General features: G+C 39.0%; 1 protein-coding gene across 5 annotated transcripts in view; it reads right to left on the reverse strand.

Annotated features, from left to right (window-relative positions):
* cdkl5 (cyclin-dependent kinase-like 5) overlaps nucleotides 1-19,046 on the reverse strand; it is a 44,897-nt gene that overhangs the window by 15,864 nt on the left and 9,987 nt on the right. For all 5 annotated transcript variants that reach the window (XM_037095213.1, XM_037095214.1, XM_037095212.1 and 2 more), the window contains exons 4-9: nucleotides 7,905-7,950; nucleotides 7,678-7,814; nucleotides 7,157-7,277; nucleotides 5,560-5,619; nucleotides 4,525-4,615; nucleotides 1,590-1,692 (exon numbers count right to left, since the gene is read on the reverse strand). In XM_037095213.1, coding sequence (XP_036951108.1) covers nucleotides 1,590-1,692; nucleotides 4,525-4,615; nucleotides 5,560-5,619; nucleotides 7,157-7,277; nucleotides 7,678-7,814; nucleotides 7,905-7,950 — 558 coding nt within the window. The remainder of the gene's footprint in view (nucleotides 1-1,589; nucleotides 1,693-4,524; nucleotides 4,616-5,559; nucleotides 5,620-7,156; nucleotides 7,278-7,677; nucleotides 7,815-7,904; nucleotides 7,951-19,046) is intronic.

Raw genomic sequence — 19,046 nt, forward strand, 5'->3', positions numbered from 1 at the left:
CAACACGTTCATGAAGGTACATTCTCCTCTGACTTCTTTCAGTATTGACTGAAAGAACTTTTGAACCCGTATCGATTGATTTCGTTATGTCCACTAGGTGGCAGCACAACAGGCTGTCAATAAAACACCAACAGTTACTGGTCTACACTAGCATGTTTTAGGAGTATTTTTGTGTTTCCACTGAATGAGACAGAAGATCGGACATCAGCAACAGGTGAAAACAGCGTTTTATTAATACAGTTTGCTCAGTGGATTGTGGATTTATTTCAGCGGACCCAGAGGTTTTATTTCATGTAATGTGTTTTAAGACAAGTGAATGAGGCAATTAAGTTTGAGAAACTTGAATTCAGAAGGTGCAGGGTTGTTATTTTCTAGCTTGGTGAGGAAAGTAGGTGTAAAATCTAAGAGTGCGTGCACAATGAACTTGCAAACATCCTCTAGCTGAAACTATGGGGGCTATCATTTTGTTTTGTGACAATGTGGGCAAGATATGCCCTGTTAGCTGGTTAGCATGTTAACTACTGATAATGTTGGGTCATTTCTTTAAACTAAAAATTTGACCATACAAGAAGTTCTCTGTTTTCCCTTCCACCAATTGCTAATTGCTGCACTATGTTCATGAGCTAGTCCCTAACTTTCTTGTCTGTTCTGGTGGCGTATTCTCACTTTTAAGAGTTTTTTGCTGGAGACAGTTGCAGGTGAAAGTGAATGTAAATAGTGAAGTTAAAAAAATCAATCAATGACTGAAAAATGCAAAAACACTCAAGAGAGCTTATTATGAGCAGAAATGTAAAATATTGTTGCGTATACCTAAAAAAAATGTATGCATTTCCTACCCTGTCACTGGTGTGTTTTTTGTGTTACTTTATATGATTTTTGTATGTCTCCCGTGTTGCTCTTAATGGATGACGTCAACTTGCCAGATGAAAAGGAAAAAAAACCTGTTGGCCTCATCTGACATCACATGAGAGTGATATTAACAGATGTGTGCTGTCCCGTCCACTCTGGCTATTTATTTGCATGATTGTTGAGATACATTACATTGTTTATGAGGCAATGTGGCCATGCTGACCAAAACCAGAAGCTCAGATGTCCCAATGCATTGACCTACTCTCCATTCATTTTACAAGTTCTTGGGATGAGAATCCACAAAGTCTCTCTCACGGTGGCTTGGGGGCTAGGCCTGAAATGATTTGTGTTCTGGGCAATGCATAAATACATTTGACTAGATCTGATTAGTTAAAATGTCAATCGCCGAAAGCCCACCGTGTTGTCTTCTAGTTGCTTATTTGCTTACAAAAGACAACCATGTCTGTCCTGTCCAGGTGTCGAATTAAAAAAAAAAAAAAAATGTGATTTTCATCTCACACTGACACATAAAACTGTTAAAATGTCAACTTTTCTCAGGCTCTTTTCGTCAGGTACCTTTTGTTTCCATGTAATAAAGACATGAGATAAAGAAAAGCTTCAAATCCTCACAACTACAGTCAACAAATACCATTTTTACTGTGCTATTACAACACATTACAAAATTGTTGTTTTCATAATTTTGTGTCAAACATATTACATCATACTTGGGGCTCACCAACCTGATCTATCTCACTTTCCCCTGGAAACAAGGGCTGTCCGTCACTCAGCTCCCCGAGGATACAACCCACTGACCACATGTCCACTGCCTTTCCGTAGGGAGCCCTGAGAGAGAGACAGAATGAAATTTATATGGAAAATTGCTTGCGACGACCCAATGGCAAAAATGGGAATGAGGACGACAGGGTTGTAAATGACGGGGAGATGATTGTGAAGGTGACGTCGCTGGGAGTCAGGTTATTTGAGGTGGTTATTACAGTGCAGCAAAGGAGAGCAATGGATGCTTTGTTTCTGATGGAGACGCTCATAAAGAAGATGGTCATTTCTGAAGACACGGCACTGAGGAGTCTGGTGAGAAATGGCGAGAGATCTGGCAGCAGAGATGCAGAGGAGCGGTGGTGTTGGAGGGAGAGAGTATTTGAGTGGGCGGCATTCAAACACTGTCTCAATAAATGTTCCAGGGCATTTACTAAATCAGGCTACAGCAGCGAGGCTAGATGACGTTCAGCTGTCTCCGAGCTCGAATGGACATTCAATGCAGCGAAGGCATCAAAAAACAACCTCGGCGAGAAAAGACAACCGCGAAACAGAGATTCGATCCGAGCATATGTTCTGCACATGATGGTTCATGTCATCATGTGGCAGCAGGTGAATCATCGACTCTTTTGGGGGGGAAAATGCTATGAAGCTGGATTAAAACAGTGAGGAAAGAGATATGGAAATTACACAACATGGTTTGAAGATTGATAAAATAAAAATAATGGAGGGAATAAAATAAAGCTTACCAGTTGGGTGACAATTACCACAAAGGACACCAAACCTTCGCCTCACCTCAGTGTGCAATTGCTTTCTCGAGTATTGCTATGTTGACATGTTTTAACGCGCCATTCTGCATTTCAGTATCATTGCAAATGAGAGGGAGACCTTAAATGATTTGGTTTGAGTTGAATTGAACATTGTTCGGTGCCCCACAGACCGTCTAGGGACATTCCCTACCTCTCAGACTAAAGGAACAGAGGCAAAAATCCACTGGGATTATCTTAAAAATGCAGTGACAATGACAATATGTTGGATGAGTGGACATAACTGTAGAGCCGTGCTGAAAGTGATGCGATGTATTAGGAATGACAACCAAGAGCAGAGTAGTCATTTTCTTGTTGGAGGAACCATTGCCGCTCATTTCTCTGGGGACTTCCTGTAATTCCCTCATGGGCCTGGAAACCACCAGATATCTGTGGCCTATTTCAGTGTGTCAAACAACTTTCACAGTCTCATGCTACTGGTGCGCTAATCCGCTGTGCTGGATCAGTATTAGCACCGGTAATGAAACGGATCAGGTATCGGCCAGGACTCTGTGCCTTTTCCGTTTGGCCAGTCGATCACTTTCACTCATGGTTACAGACCATAAGACTAATCCTACTCTGCCTGTGATTAAGTAGTACTCTTGGGCTCAATTCTATTTCCAATTTTTACTCCTACCTCTTGTTATCAATAATATATATTAACATCAGTTTCACACCTAAAAAGTGATCAACCTAAGCAATTATTCAGAGGGAGGCTATGTAGAGGAAACTAGTCTTCAGATTTGAACCCATCATTGCTCAGTAAGATAGAAATGTTCAACCTGTCTGCTGCATCACTTTAGACAGTTTTCCAAAAAATGTAGACACATTTTGGATCCATGTAAACTTTGGTCTTAGTTTGTGATGACTGCTACATGGATCATTACCAATCTCTCACTTTCACTGAGTCATGGCAGACTCAAGAGTGACTTTGACTGATTTTTAATTTAACAATAACAAGAGAGAGAAATGGCAACAGACAGAAATGCAACCAATCCGGCGCTCTGATTGGTGACCACCAAATTATTGATAAGGTCCAGGACAAACTGAGCCACCGCCTGTTTTTATCCAATCTTAATTCATTAGAAAATACTGTAGCTGGCATTTACAAATTCATAACTGTCCCCAAACGACAATCAAACTGTTTAAAAAAGCCACCAAATGCAAATGTAAAACGGAAGTTGTTTGGAGGCGGTAATGCAAATACAGAACTCCCGCAATTTTGATTGGGAAAGGCTGCAGTTCGCAGTGTAATTGCAGTCTCACCAGCAATATTTGGTCCACTGTTTGGTCACGATATTATTAGCCCTGCCAATCATTTAAATAAATAAATAAATAAATAAAAATCAGGGTTAACCTACTATCTGAAATGTGTTCTTTCATTTTGTGGAGTCATTTCTTAATCAGAAATTATATGACGTAGATGTGTTTGATTTAAAGTGATAAGTTTGGTCTTTAGATGTATGGTTGTATAAGGTATCTATCCCTGGTCGACGTGTTACCTGTAGTAGATGACCGTCAGCTCTCCCCCTGTGTGGAGAAGCAGCACGAAGAGCTGGCGAGCAGCAGAGCATTGTACTGCTCTTTAATTGTAGGCTATGTTTTGAACAATTTTAGTCTTTTCCTTTAGCACTACATTCCCTACACTGCACAACCTCTGTATTCCTACACAAAATGTGGTGCCTGGCCGACGGTCATCTGCTGCAGGTAATACACTGACTAGAGATAAGTGCCTCATCAAAAGAGCCGAACTATCCCTTTAAGTGTGCTTTCTCCATGCATTCAATGCAAGCTGGAACCACAGGCAGGCACCGAGATTTGGTGACGTAATGACCCCTCTTTCATTTTTAGGTTCCTTGATTCAAACTAAAAATGCTTCTGTCTCAACCTCGTCAGTCAAAGAAACACTAATCGTTGAAAAACAGTCTGTGGTTATTAACTCAGGATGAATAAACCGTAAGAATTATTTGCAGCAGCAAACAGAATGAAGTCTCTCTCTCTCTCTCTCTCTCGCTCCTTGTTTCTCACAGTCTGCTATACACACACACAAACACACACACACACACACACACAGAACACATGCAGACAGACTCACCCCAGCAGCAGCTCGGGTGAGCGGTACCACCTTGTAGCCACGTACTCGGTGTAGTTGGCATCTGTTCCTTCAGACAGGTTACGAGCAAAACCTGAGCGAGAGTGACATGGAGATGAGTAAAGCACTCGGGCCCAGTGCTGTATTTTAGGCATCATGATATACAGATGATTAACAGTAGTATTAACAGCACATGATGCCATAAATAGATCACTAGTAAGACTGTATTGCATCCAACACTCAAATCATTTTGGACAGCTACAGTGGCAACATGGTCATCATCTCATGTCACCAGACTCTAATGTTGTGTCACTGCAGGCAGGCTGAGACCAGGCTTCAGATAACTGGTGTACAGAGAGTCGATTTTAAGCATGAAACATCACAATAAACAGCATGCCAGCTCCAACAGTGAATAACAAACAAATCTCACCCCAGCTGGCTCAGTTGGGTCGCATTAGCCAATTATGCAAAGCTAATTGACCGTGTGATTTTTGCAAAGACTCATCCAAATGTAAAATACACACCTGGGAAACTGTAAAATAGCCAAACTGTGCCGTGTCATGATAAGTATTTACAGGTAACATTAACCTGACCTTGAAATGCGCCTTTGGCAGATTCATTGTGATTAAAACCACCAGAGGACATTTTATAGTGCTGGCTGGCTGCTTCTCAGTGGCAGAATTGATCCATCTGATGCACGATTTACAAGGTGACAAATTAATGGTGGGATTTTTCACAGCGAACTGAGTCCAACAAACCGAACTTCCCAAAATGGAATCACAGTTATAACTGCAAAAATCTCAGATACTGAGACAGAATTACAGCACAGCAAGTCAACATCTACAGCAGAATGTCTGATAAATCACCAGTGAAAGCTGATTCAGTCTGTTTAACAAATACCTTGCTTTTACAAGCTGTTGCCTTTATTTGACAGGTTGAATGCACAGAGACTGTACGGCTTTTACTGCTCCGCACATGTAAATCTCTCGTGACAATATGGCTGCTGTAAAGAACATAAGGGGAAGACCAAAGACTCACCAAAGTCACAGAGTTTGAGGACATCCTCAGAGCTGATGAGGAGGTTCTCCGGCTTGATATCTGGAAGAGAGACAAAGACAAAAGGCCTGGTGACACCGTGATTCAGCCGCATAGCTGTTGCTCTGAAAAACACAATGACAGTGAGATACTGGTGCAAATCAGTGGTACAGGTTGTTAAAAGTGATGAAAGGCTCCAAGATTTGTTGTATGGGTGCACAAACAGAAATGATTAAATACAACGATAAGAAAATAATAAGTTTTTTTTAAATGTATTTGATTTCCCACATTTTATTATTCATTATCTTGAATGTTATTTTCCTACATAAAATAAATGATGTTTCAAAGCCAAACTGTCCAAAATAATATTGTCAGGGGAAAATATAAAAAGTTACATTTGTTGGCCCACAAGTAACAAAATTTAAATCTATTTTATGTCTACAAGTATTGTGATCAACCTCTAAACTATCCAAATTAGAATGACCAACCTTCCTGTTGCTAGCTGATTCTTAGCACGGTCCAGAATGGTATGTCCTTCCTGCCACCTTCAGTTTTAGTTTTGATTTTATTTATTTAACCTTTATTTCACCTTGGATATTCCCATTGAGACACACCACACCTTCATAATTTGTCCATGTGACTGAAGGCTGCTGATAATTTTATACATCAGTAAAGAACGCAAATACTGAGGCAACATTAAACTGTGGCATCGGCTGATTGGAGCTGTTAACATTCTGATCAAAGGACTATGTGAATGTCAGCAGCTGTAACAGCTCCTAGGATGATGACATCATGATAGCCAACCTTGTCTGCTAGGCTCTGATTGGTCACTTCTTTTTATTTAAACCACCCAAAAAAAAAAAATTTAAATTCAGTCATTATCTACTCACCCCCATGCCAGTGGTAAGTCAGACGAAGTTTTATAGTTCACAAAACATTTCTGGAGCTTCAAAGCAAAAGATCATTATAAACGCGGCATTCTCCTGAGCAAGTGAATGGGGACTTGATTTAAAACATAAACAAAAAACCAAAACAAACCAAAACCCTTCATGCAGCAATCCAGGTCTAAGATCTAAAATTAATGTGAAAATACTTCATTATGCTTAAGAGATCTCAGCTTAAGAGTGTAGATGTATTAGTAGTTGTCCCCACCTACTTCAGTTGTTCAGGAGAGCGCTGCATCACTGTTCTGCTGTGAAGCCCCAGAAATGTTTTGTGGACCACAAGAATTCACCTGGCTTTCCATTGGCTCATAAGATGGACAAACACTGAATTTTCATTTTTTGGGTGAAATATTGTATGCTGTAGATAAACACAACACCAGCCCGAGTGATCCAGAACGAGCTTTCATTTAAATATTGAGAGTTTTAAATGTAACTCCTTGGAGGTGACTCAAAAAAGTTGCAGAGACCTGACATCTGTGTTGGTCACATAACCTGCATTCACATTGAATTCAACTTCAAGTAGCAACATCTGACATAATGAAGATCACTCTCAGCATCAGAAGCATCCCAAATGTGATTTTTGTTTCCCTTGTCTTACTGTACGTGTAATTTTGACGGATATTTTTACAGCAGAGTGGTGAAGACAGACTCCTCACCTCTGTGTACGATCTCATTCTTGTGACACCAGTTGATCGCCTTGATGAGCTGGTAGATGTAGCTGCGGACTTTATCGGGCGGCGCACCGTTGGGCAGTTCCTCCAGGAGCTCCAGCATGTTCTGCGAAGCGCGACACATTTGTTTTCAGACAGAGCTGTAAGTGTAAATGTAAAAACATTTTCTAAAGTACTTCAAAGAACATTCTTCCAGTGGGGTCCTGTTTTAATAATTTTAGACCCTGACTGGGGAGCGAGAGGGGACGCCGCGCTCAGATGACGAGAATACAGTGTGAAAATAAAAAACTATCATGAAATAAACACTTGGCTGGATACCCTGGCAACACAGTGGGGAATACCATTATTCACCAACAGCATAGTTCATATGTTGCCATGGTGATACTTTTTCATGCCTAACTGAGTAGTCTCAACACGCTGAAACACGCTGAGTCCAGATAGAGCAGAAGAGAGATCTGTAATGTAAGAATTCGGTGAAATAATAATAATGTTGTGTTCAAGCTGACCCTCTCCACATATTCAAAGACAAGGTAGAGTTTCCCCCTCCTGCGAAAAGCCTCCTTTAGCTCGACGATGTTGTCCTGCTTCAGCGTCCGGAGCATCTTCAGCTCCCGAAGAGTCGTCTCCTTGACCTCCTCATTTTCTGCGAAACGAAAATGAATAAGGCAGAAACGTTACAGCTGTCCGCCTCGTCCTCCTCCCTTCTCTCCTTTATGCTCTCTTCTTCACTCACCTTCACTGTCTTTGAACTTCTTGATGGCCACCAGCTCATTGGTGTCCTGTGAAGAAATGAGAGCGCGTGTTGTGATAGGACCAAAGAGAACAACTGAACAGTGACTTTCGAAGATAGGCAGAACATTCAGATCGGAAGTATTTACAGAACAAAAGTTGAAGAGGAGAAATCTTGAAAAGGGCGAGGACATCTAAATTAATTTCCTGCCCACTCTTAACCTGAACAAAAAGTGTACCCATGTTGCTGCCATTGCTGACAAAAGAGCCATGCTGGTGCTCTCATTTCAATTATTTCACCACAGGGCACACGCACACAAACAAATCCTCGGTGTAGTTAATATGCATATTAGCTCTCCTTCGGCTCCTTTCCGGTTGTTTCATTGACGGTGCTGAATTTAACACGCTGGTTCGGTTGCAATAGAATAGAATGCTACAGGGTAGACTTCAAATATATATTTCACAGCTCTACTAGAATAACATAATAATGAAGATTTAGTTTTTGATCATTCCCTGAAATCATGAGAAACTTGTGCCTTCGACACTGGTCAATATGACGCGATGAAAAGGACACTTGTGTCCTGACAATCAACACATGTCCTCATATACTCTTAATTAGGTTTTGCTGGATTCATCTCTCCTGGCTACATCTCTCATGGAATCAGGAACTTGGGCAAATAGAGTGATTACAATCAGATAATGAGAATGGCACAAGGCCAAGGCCCAGAAGTCCCCTTTAATTCAATCAAGCCAAATCCAATATCAAACTCGGTAGCCCGTATTACTCTAAATGTTAAACCACTCATAATTTCTTAACCATGCTGTAACAGATGGTGCTCAACAGGTCGCTAAAAGACAACCACGAGGACAACAAAAATGCAGATGGAATCATAGCTGAGATCAAAATGCCTTTTTGACCATTTTAGATGATATCCATGGTCATATTGTGTCACCCATTTAACAACATATTCCAGAAAAAAGACAAAACAAACAGTTGGGTTTCTATATCAAACTCTAGTCATTTCTGCTTGTAAGACAAAATGTCCTGTGTGCTTAAATAAACTTAAACCAGTCAGTTTCAACCAATAACATCACGCCATCCAATGAACCTTCAAAAAATCTACAATATGTAACATCTGTCTCTTGGGGACTCTCTACTAAAACACAACAACATATCCTAAGTGTCTGCTGGCTAATCTGTCCATAATAAGTAATAGATAACTCATAAAAAGGTGATTAAAACCTTGTTTGGTTCAAAAAAGGCTGCAGCCAGCTAGTCATTTGTTCGTGAACATCGTTACTAATTTGGGTACAGCGACGTGGCTAGTTCGCTAGACTTCTTGGTTGTTTAACATGCTGTGAAAGGATATTTACTGTTTGTCTTCCATACACAATGTTGTTTACCTTGATTCTTGCTAGCGTAACATCAGCTCTCTGGCTAACAGCTGTGCCGAAGGTTTCAACAGGATAAGCTGCTACGTTGCTTATTGGTGAGCCTATCTAACGTCCATCCTAGTTAGTGGAGCAGTGACAACGGCTCTGGATGGCAAAGGCATAATGTTAACATGATTTTTTAAGAGAAACATAAAGTCACATACAGTATATATTATTTCATGAAGGTTTGCAGGCGTGTAACATAATGAGCTTTTTCACAATACACCATATGGCATATGTTGCTACATTCGTGCTTCTAATGCTGAGTGGAGCCTCTGTGCTTTTAATAACTGCTTTGATAACTTGTTGTAACATCCCACCATGCTCCCTGGGTTTTATTTTTCATTCTTTAATTCATTAATTAAATCATTCATTCATCATTTCCTGTTTTACTTTGACATACTCTCCTCTCTTCTCAATTTCTGATACCATACTTTCTGTGTAATTACATAATTTGCAAATGTACTTCGAGAAGACAAAGTTAGATTTTCCACTGAGCTGCTCTCATGACACTGCATGCCTTGATTCAATTGGAAACCCTTTTATTCAAGCTCAATGTTGAACCCTGAGACTGTACTGGTTAAAGAGAGTGGTCCAGAGGGAATGTCAACATACAGGCCAGTCTCCTGTCTTCTATACGCTCATGTTCCACTATTGTCCTTTGTTTAGGGAGGGTCAGACAACAGAGTCAGCCTCAGTGTGGAGAAGGGGGCCACACAGTGAGGAGCTGCACATCACGTCAGTGCTTGTGCTCAAACAAGCCAATTGTTTGAGTGAACATGCTTTATAAGTACAGAGCTGTCTGGTTGGAGATTTTCACTTGAGTGACAAATGGAATTAAACGTCACGGATTTTCAGCTCTAACAACACTTAATCCTGAGAGTAAAGCCACAGCTTCCACAGTCACAAACTGCAAGATTTAGTGTTTGTGAGGCAAATTAAAACACAGATCCAGCATATGTGACATTTCAAGCTCTGTGGCAGCACGTCGCAATGTGCTGATGATGCCTCTGCTCGTGTGTGGTGTCTCTGACCTCCACTCATTTACCTTTGGAGCCACTGTTAAGTCAGCACACCTAAAAATAGACACAGGCTTTCTAATTTTCTGCTGATGACCCAAGAAACTCCTGATTGTCACATCAATTGTCGCACAAGCTCAAGCGTTTGATTCTCTTTCTTACAGGAACATCAGCCGTGAATATTTTAGCAAAGCATGGCATAATAAATGTACTGTGACATAGTTTTAGTCATCAGCTTATCTTTTTACATCAACACTTTTAACATCCTCTGTTAAACAGAGGACATTGGTATTATGCTGACTGGAAAAAGTGAGACCAATTTAAAAAGTGATCGGATCAAATAGAGCCAGTAGGACCAACTCCTTTTTCTCCATTTTTCTTCCACACAATGTTTTTATGTGAGACTGTATGTAGTATTCCTGCCTTCTTTACCCATGGTTCCTCTTACACAACAAGGACTCGGCTTACAGTACAAACATGAAACATTTTGCACTTTCTGTTGCAGACAGTGCAGTGCATGAGGTTTCACTTGAACAGCCTACCCAGTACAAACCTTGGCAGCTATCAAGTCAGGAGCCCAACCTACACAAAGTAACTTTTGAGTCAAGAAAACACAAAGAAATCACAATATTGGCATCACTAACTGTATGTACTAACTGGATTTAATGATGGTATTAAAAAATAAAAAATAATTAAAAATTAAAAAATAAATAAATAAATAACATAGATGTAGAACATAGACAATCAAGCAAAGCCACACGTGAGACTCCATTAGCAGCAGATATTTAGGGTTTTTTACTTGATAAATTGTTTGGACAATTAATCAATTAATAGATCATAGAGTCACTGACACATTGCCTGTTGGTCATCTACTAATCATTAACATATCCCTTCATCAGTACGGCATAGAGACACTGTATAGGCACCAGGAAACACTGGCTAGTGTGTAGGTTGTGCTATTGTCACAAATTCAAGATAACACATAAGCCTCCATGCACACACCCACATACGCTAATACAACACTTCCATAACGTGGCAGAACATTGCACAAACAAAAGCACACATTCGCTCGGCTAATTAAATGTTCCATCGAACACATACTGCACTGTAAAGTATACATAATTTATACAGGGGCATACATTTAAAAATGCATTTCTTGTCTCCGTAGTGCAATTAGAGTCTCTTCAGAGTCACCTGGTTGGGCTTCAGCCCCGGTGCTCACAGTGTCTGTAATTCTTTCAAATCAGGTCTGCTGTAGACTCCTAACAGGGTGACCCATTTACCACAAGCACAGTCTCCATATTCAATACCTCCCTCTGCAAGTCCTCCTCTCCATCACACACACGCAAACGCGCACACACACATACTCACACGTTGCTTCTCTCTCGCTCCCTCTGCCACCCTTTTCTCTTTTGACCCGCTTCCAGCTGAGAAAAGTAAAAATAACTGCTCTCTTGCAGGAAAGCTTTTTTATTGTCATGGTCTGAGTCTCTGGCTCTACATGTGAACATGAATCCCCTACGTATACAGTATAAAGGTTATAAAACATGTCACATCGTACTTCTTAGTGACTAAGTTGGATACCTGGTTTAGCATGCGAGACACTTTCATTTCTGGTGTCTAAATTTGAAGGGAGGTTCATTGAAATTCCTGGTCCAGTTAAATCAAAAGGAGATTAAGACAAAACCATTAACTTAAAGAAACTATGCTGATTTACTATTATTTAATCTAATTTAGTCATTGGCTTATTGTGCTTTAGCCACAGTATATTTAAAGAGCAGTCTGTCATGTTTTAAAAGTGAAAAACTTCTCTTTCAATTTCTGTGCTTTCATTTTTCACAAGATGTCTCATGCTGCTTTCAAAGTTATAATCAGTAACTTCAGGCCTCCGTCTCTTTGGCCTAGTTGCTCTCTCTCTCTCTCTGTTGGCTAATGCATATAAACAACAATCAAGAAGCTCAGTATTTGATATGTATATGCACTATTTTTGTTACATATAAGCTAGTGATGGTACGGAAGCATTTCTGCCAAGTGCAGCATTTAACCTTAGCTGACAAAGTCCTTATTTGGAGCACAAAAAAAATATTATGTTGGATCTAAAAAGGGCCAAAACACAAGACACTGACGCAGGCAGGTTAAAAAACAAAAAAGCAAACTGTGATAACAAAGTGGATGTCCAAAAACCAAAGTCCAAAATGAAAGGCAGGCAACAAAACGACTGGCAAGAAAAAAGCAGGCGACTCCAACAAAAACTAAAAAGTACTGTAAAACGGAAAAACTGAGAACAAACCAGAAAGCCACGGGGAGCACAAACAGCAACACGGATGACACACAAGGACCAGGGAACAGACACACAAATGCAGACAAACTAATACAGAGTAACAGGAAAACACAGACTCAAACACACAGGGCTTGATTAGCTAACGAATCACAGGTGAGCAGGAAAAAGGGCGGGAAAACAACAGACAGGAAATGGGAGGTAAGACGCGACACGTGAGAGTAAAATCATCAAAATAATCAAACGGAAACAACCAAAACCATAACAAAATACTTTGTGCTTAGAAATACTAAGCATTTCATCACTTGAAAGACAGCCCTTCCATTAAAACTGGGCTGTCCATGCAGTAGAAGCAATGGTAAGCCTTTATTTTACAGTCCCCTAATTAACAGGTATTTACCTGGTAAATTCTTGGTAACACCAAAGTATTACTAGGTAATTACCAATAGTAATAAGAAAGTAAATACAATGAAACTATGGCCAAAATGCTGGGCATTTACCTGGTAACTATATGGTAAATTATAGTGTGTTATGTGTTATAGTGTATTATGGTATATTATAGTGCTTATCACCTGCTTATCTGCTGGTGATAAGCAGGTAGCGACAGTCCCCTAATTATTAGCTCTTTACCCAGTAAATATATGGTAACAAAAATGTGTCCCTAGGCATTGTATTTACTTTCTTATTACCATTGGTAATTATCTAGTAACACTTTCGTGTTACCATGAATTTAGCAGGTAAATACCTGTTAATTAGGGGACTGTAAAATAAAGGCTTACCGAAACAATAATATTAGGACTATAGCATTCCCCTTTGAAAACCTACATCCAATAGAATGCACTCTGATGGTTGACGTACTGTGAGTTGGACAGTGCTCAGCTGTAGAACAACAATTTGTAGTCAATAGAACGGCTTTCAATCTGCCAGGACACGTTATGTGTCATCTGACAGCTTTAAGCTGGAGAAAATGTGAAAGCCCCCCCCACTCCCCTCATGAGTTCTATGTTCATATTATGCTTCTATCTGTTATTTCATATCAGATAATATTCATTTTGCAGTAAATAGAGAATGAAAATAAGATAAGTTGCTTTTCACTGTCCATCATTTCCTCTCCAATCGCCATTTTCTGCTTTCAATGTCATTTTGTTCATGGCTGCGGAACGCAAGCGTGTGCGTATTTAGAATTTCACTCAATGTACTGTATATAATTCATGGCTCGTGTAAAATTTTCATGAAGCCTAGCGTTAAGAGAACTTCTTGGTCAATGTATAAATGTAGGTCATAGAACGAAAGAAACATGCACAAGTGGCACGTATAGAAAAGGGACCACATGGCACACAGCAAGCACTCACAGCACTCCATAATGAATCAACCTGGTTTCATCTCAGAGTAGTTGACCAGCTCATCTGTCATACAATGTAGGTAGTAACAGCCTTGATACAATTGCACCATATATTTAGAGTAGGAAACAATGATCACAAAATGTTAAGATGTTTATCTTCCTATTGCAAATCTCCTCTGTGGAACACATTAAGATGGACGCAGCTTTAAATATTTAAAAAATGTCTTTCCATCTCTTATTCTCTCCTCTCTTGTTTCTGCTGCGACGGTCACTCCTCCCACAGTCGTCTTCTTTCACTCTATGTGTGGAGCGAGGTGTTCTTAACAAACTTATGTTCATTAACATGTTGACAGAACAAATGATATAAAATCAGACCAAAAAGACGCAACTTTTTACAACCCTGATGCCAAAAGGTTTCGGGATGCTGAGTTAAACGTCAACAAGAAAATAATTTGCATTTGTGTCAGAGCCCATATCCTTTATACAAATACGTCTTTCACAAAGTGGTGAACATCACTCCATCTATGCTTGTGAGGCTTTCCAGGATGCCCCTCTCATATCCAGTCATGACACCGTCAGCTGTTACCATTTAACCTGCTTCCCTGTGGATTGATCCAAACAGGTGTTTATGATCATTCCACAACTTTCCCAGTCTTTTGTTTCCCCTGTCACTTGAAACATGAAACATGCTGCTGGCATCACATTCAGCATAAGCACATATTTACAAAAAGAAAATTAAGTTGAGGAGGCAAAACAATACATGATGTATGTATATGTTGTACTGTTTTCTGTGGAGTATATGTCAAAAAGCATGAGCAAATTATTACATTCTGTTTAATTGATGTTTTACATGCTTGGGCAGTACATGTGACCCCATCACAATGAGATCTCTAGTTTTTAATATTAAGTTAATATTGTTCAAAGAAGAGACTAGAATCAAACAAGATATAACAAGAAAACTTCTATTTGCAGTTAAGACATAAATACATCAAGGAGCTAAATATTGTTTTAAGTAGCATTATGATACTATACTGGAGATTTTTGCCCTGTTACTTTAAAAATGGTATGCTTTAACAATTTGTATTCAATGCCAGATTATTTACTTAACATCAGTTTGATTGACACAATTTGAATTTGATTGAAAAGTACTTCACAAACGCTACTATTAAGCGTCAAAACATGCAATTTCATCATCAGCACAATGATAAATAATCATCAGCAATGTGGCTATAATGGCTGAGTGGGTAAAAGAAAGTATTAGAACAAGTAGAAGAGTCTGGTGGGTTCAGAAAATGACACCATGTGACTGTAATGCAAACCTTAAAACCAGGAAAGGACACTTCATACACAACACAACATCATATCACTCTAAAAAGTATCCAAAATCTCAGACGTTATATAGTCTCATGACATGATAACGATATCTATCATTTACATTGCCCAGCTGTATCTGTTGTAAGAAAACAGTGCCACAGGCTTAATGAAGTGATGGCTGATATAAGATTACACTGCTTGGTATATTATTATATTTTCAGCAGCTCTAAAAGTGGAAGTGGCTATTTTTGCAGCTTGTGTGACTCCTGCATCTACAGCTCCCTCCCAGTAAAGGATACCTAAAATTATCTTTAATTGTGATTTCCATCTCTGCTTTAATACACACTGTTGAAAAAAGTCTCCGCTCTTCACTGCCTGTCTTGGATTCAGACAGAGCTGCGACGTACCGTCTTGAGATGGTATATTTCTGGCATGGCTTGTGAATTTCTATTTACAGTTACGCATCATGTTGTGATTATTTGGGAGTTTGAGCAAAAAGACCCCTGATTTCTGGACCCTTTTTAGATTCATCACTACAACTAATATATCTGTGGTGCTCCATTATCATGTAGTTTTTGGCAGTGTGCTTTGGGTCGTATCATAGATATAGACATAGATCATAGACAGTACAGACAGTTCCTAAACTGATTATGTTTTACCTTTAAAAATCTGTTCCAGTTACTCACTGAATTTTATCAAACAAACTTTGGATAAATTAATTTCTTAAGTAAAATGTGTCAATCATTCGATAGATTCTAAAAAGGAAAAGTGATTGCTAATGGATCACCCTTTGTTCTGATTAAACTCTTAGTCATCACTGTATTATTAGGGCATTGGATAAAGGAGCTAATAATAGTTTCAGTAATCTGCCATTAACCTGATTCCTGTCTGATCAGTTTGGTGTTTCATTCATAACAACGTTGATGGATTTAAAGATGTTTTTATCCTCCAAACTCGTTCCGAGAGTAATCCCTTTTATATGAATTTTGTAGCTAAAAATAATATTTTTCCTGCTCTCTAAAATGTGCATGCCAGACATTCTGTCAAAAGCAAGTCTGGAAAATTACTCTGTGAGTCAATTTCATTGAATTCACAAAGCTGCTCTACTTAGTTCCAGGTCTTATTTGAGATGTGCTTTGGTCAACTGCTGCCAGTGATGCAGCATTTAAAAAGAGTTTGTGCACATGAGAAAACTTTGCATAGTTGTTGGTGAAACTTAGAGCCGGATTAGAAAAACTTCTAGACAAAATCATCATAGGACATTTTCCTAAAAAAGGCTTGTAAACAATCATCAGTCTATCTCTTACATATCAGTGTAAAGAAGTAGCATAAAAAGGCCATTAAGTTCTTAAGCATTTTAAAATTGATATATAAGTAGTCAGTAACTAGTAATTAAATGACTTTTTCAGAGCACATCTGTAAGTCTGAGTGAAATATTACAGTATTTACAATTAAAAAATGAATTACAATAATTCATTATACAAAAGTTATCTAATTAAGACTATGTAACTTTTAAAGGCATAACTATAAGGATAAAAGGGATAGCCTGGTTAAATTCACTACCACTAAAGTATTTGCTCAAGTCAGTACTCTCACACACTACAACTTTAGAATGCTTCCATTTCTTAATTTGAAATTCAGACTACCCCTCAAACATAAGGAATCATCTTATACATCTATAATAACTCAAAACCACACAGACTTTACACTAGTGTTATCACGATGCTGGAATACCATGAAAAATATTGATATTCAATACCACTTACGCCACCACAGGGAACATTTGATACAATATCTATAAAATATATGTAGTATATTTCTCAGGATAATATATCAAGGCTATAACATGACAATGAATTACGACTTTGGATATCACACTCTTTCAGTAATATGCTTGACGTGCCTTATTCTCCAGTTGATGGACTGTCAATCTCACCTGCATGCCAGATAAGCTACTGTTGTTCTCTTCGCTAACGGAAAACTGAGAAAAGTCACAAGCTGTGTTTTAACAAATACCAGTTTACTGACTTCTTAACATGTAGTTACTTTACAGTAACACTAGCTTTCCACGCAAGTGAAGCAGTACAGGTATCAGACAAAGGACAACATGGCTGGGTTTTAAATGTGAAAGAACAACATGTCAGTTCGCTTTTACAAAAACTACTTTGATACTGTCAGCGTGTAATTTACATATTGCGAGTTGCATATTCTAGCTTGAAAGTTGACAGTTTTTCCATTCACAAGTGAAAGTGAAACCAATAAACAAATGAAATGGTACAGTAAAGATATTTGGTCTCCTTCTTCAGCTTATTTCAGAAAATCACAAAGCAATTTAGGATCAGAGCACCTCATGCTGCTTTGATAAACATACTGCCAGACAAATTGCAAGTATAGGAAGACGCCACAGCAATACATGAGCTGGGAGCCGTGCAGTCACGTATGGTTGGCACTGCTGGATGAGTCACACCAGCAGGCCTTGCTTTCATGCATACCAAGCACATTAATGGCATAAATTTAGTTTGTGAAGAGCCCCACGTTATACACCAGTCTTTTTCAGAGGATATTCAGATTCACGCGCACAATGTGACATCAGGCAACCATGTGAGAGAGCAGGTCAGGAACACGTGAGGGTGCGTAACAAGTGACATCAGGGTATTATAAAGTGTATTTGCCTTTGTGAGTGGAAAAATGACCACTGTTAATGACAAACAGGGTGAATAAAAATCTGCTTGTGACAGAAAGGAAGGGGGGGGGGGAGCACAGATAATTGGTTGACACATATTTTTAGTAAGCCAAAAGACAAGAATGAAAAGATATCCTCATCCCACTTTTGTTTCATTTACATCTGCAACTGAATTAAGTGATTGATTACTCTGTCATTTATCTTGGTGATTGGCTGATTGATTGACTGGTTCCTTTATAAAACATTACTGAACTAACAACAAAGATATCCACCCAGAGCACAAAGTAATTGCTTCTTTTATCTGATATACAGTCTAAACCGATTAGAGACATATAATTCTCATGTATGAAAGTCTTGGACTTGCAAATGTTGGGTATTTCTGGATGAGTCGGTAGTTTTCTTTTAATTACTAATTGCTGAATCAACCATAATCAGTCTCAGCTCGAGTCACTTGCACAGTAGTCTCACGTATATCTGCTTAACGAACTAGATGTCCATTTGCTTCTGGCGCTGACTCTAGTCTATAGTTATCTCTGTGCTTCTTCATCCATAACTTAAATTAAAATCCTTCACTATTCACAGTTTGCTTTGTGTTGTTAATAGTAAGAGTTTACCATTTGTTTTTGCATATAGTGCTTTTTTTCATGCTTCATGTAGGTGTTTTTAACACACATGTTAGCCTGTCAGCTCGCCTAGGTGGCAGCTGAAATGAAGAAAAGTCTTTGAAATTCAAAGACAGAACTGGACACGTGTCATTTAAATCCCTTATCCAGCAACAGAGTGGTGTAATCTGTAGTCTGTAGCCTGAATAAAATGTGTTGTCAGCACAGGCTTAAGATATTTACACAATTTGTTCTACAACATAAAATACATCATTAAATGTGTGTAACCGTGTGTAAAAAATGACTTAATGCGACCGCAGAAGTTGTTAAGAACACCACACACACACACAGACAAACGGTCAACTGTGAACAATATACACAAAGCAAACTGTGAAATGTGAATTATTTCAAGTTATAAGTGTAAATTACAGATGAAGCTGACACATATTTCATTCAAATGAAAAATGCTGACTT

Source organism: Acanthopagrus latus, chromosome 4 (genome assembly GCF_904848185.1).
Source record: "Acanthopagrus latus isolate v.2019 chromosome 4, fAcaLat1.1, whole genome shotgun sequence".
NCBI classification, from domain to species: Eukaryota; Metazoa; Chordata; class Actinopteri; order Spariformes; family Sparidae; genus Acanthopagrus; species Acanthopagrus latus.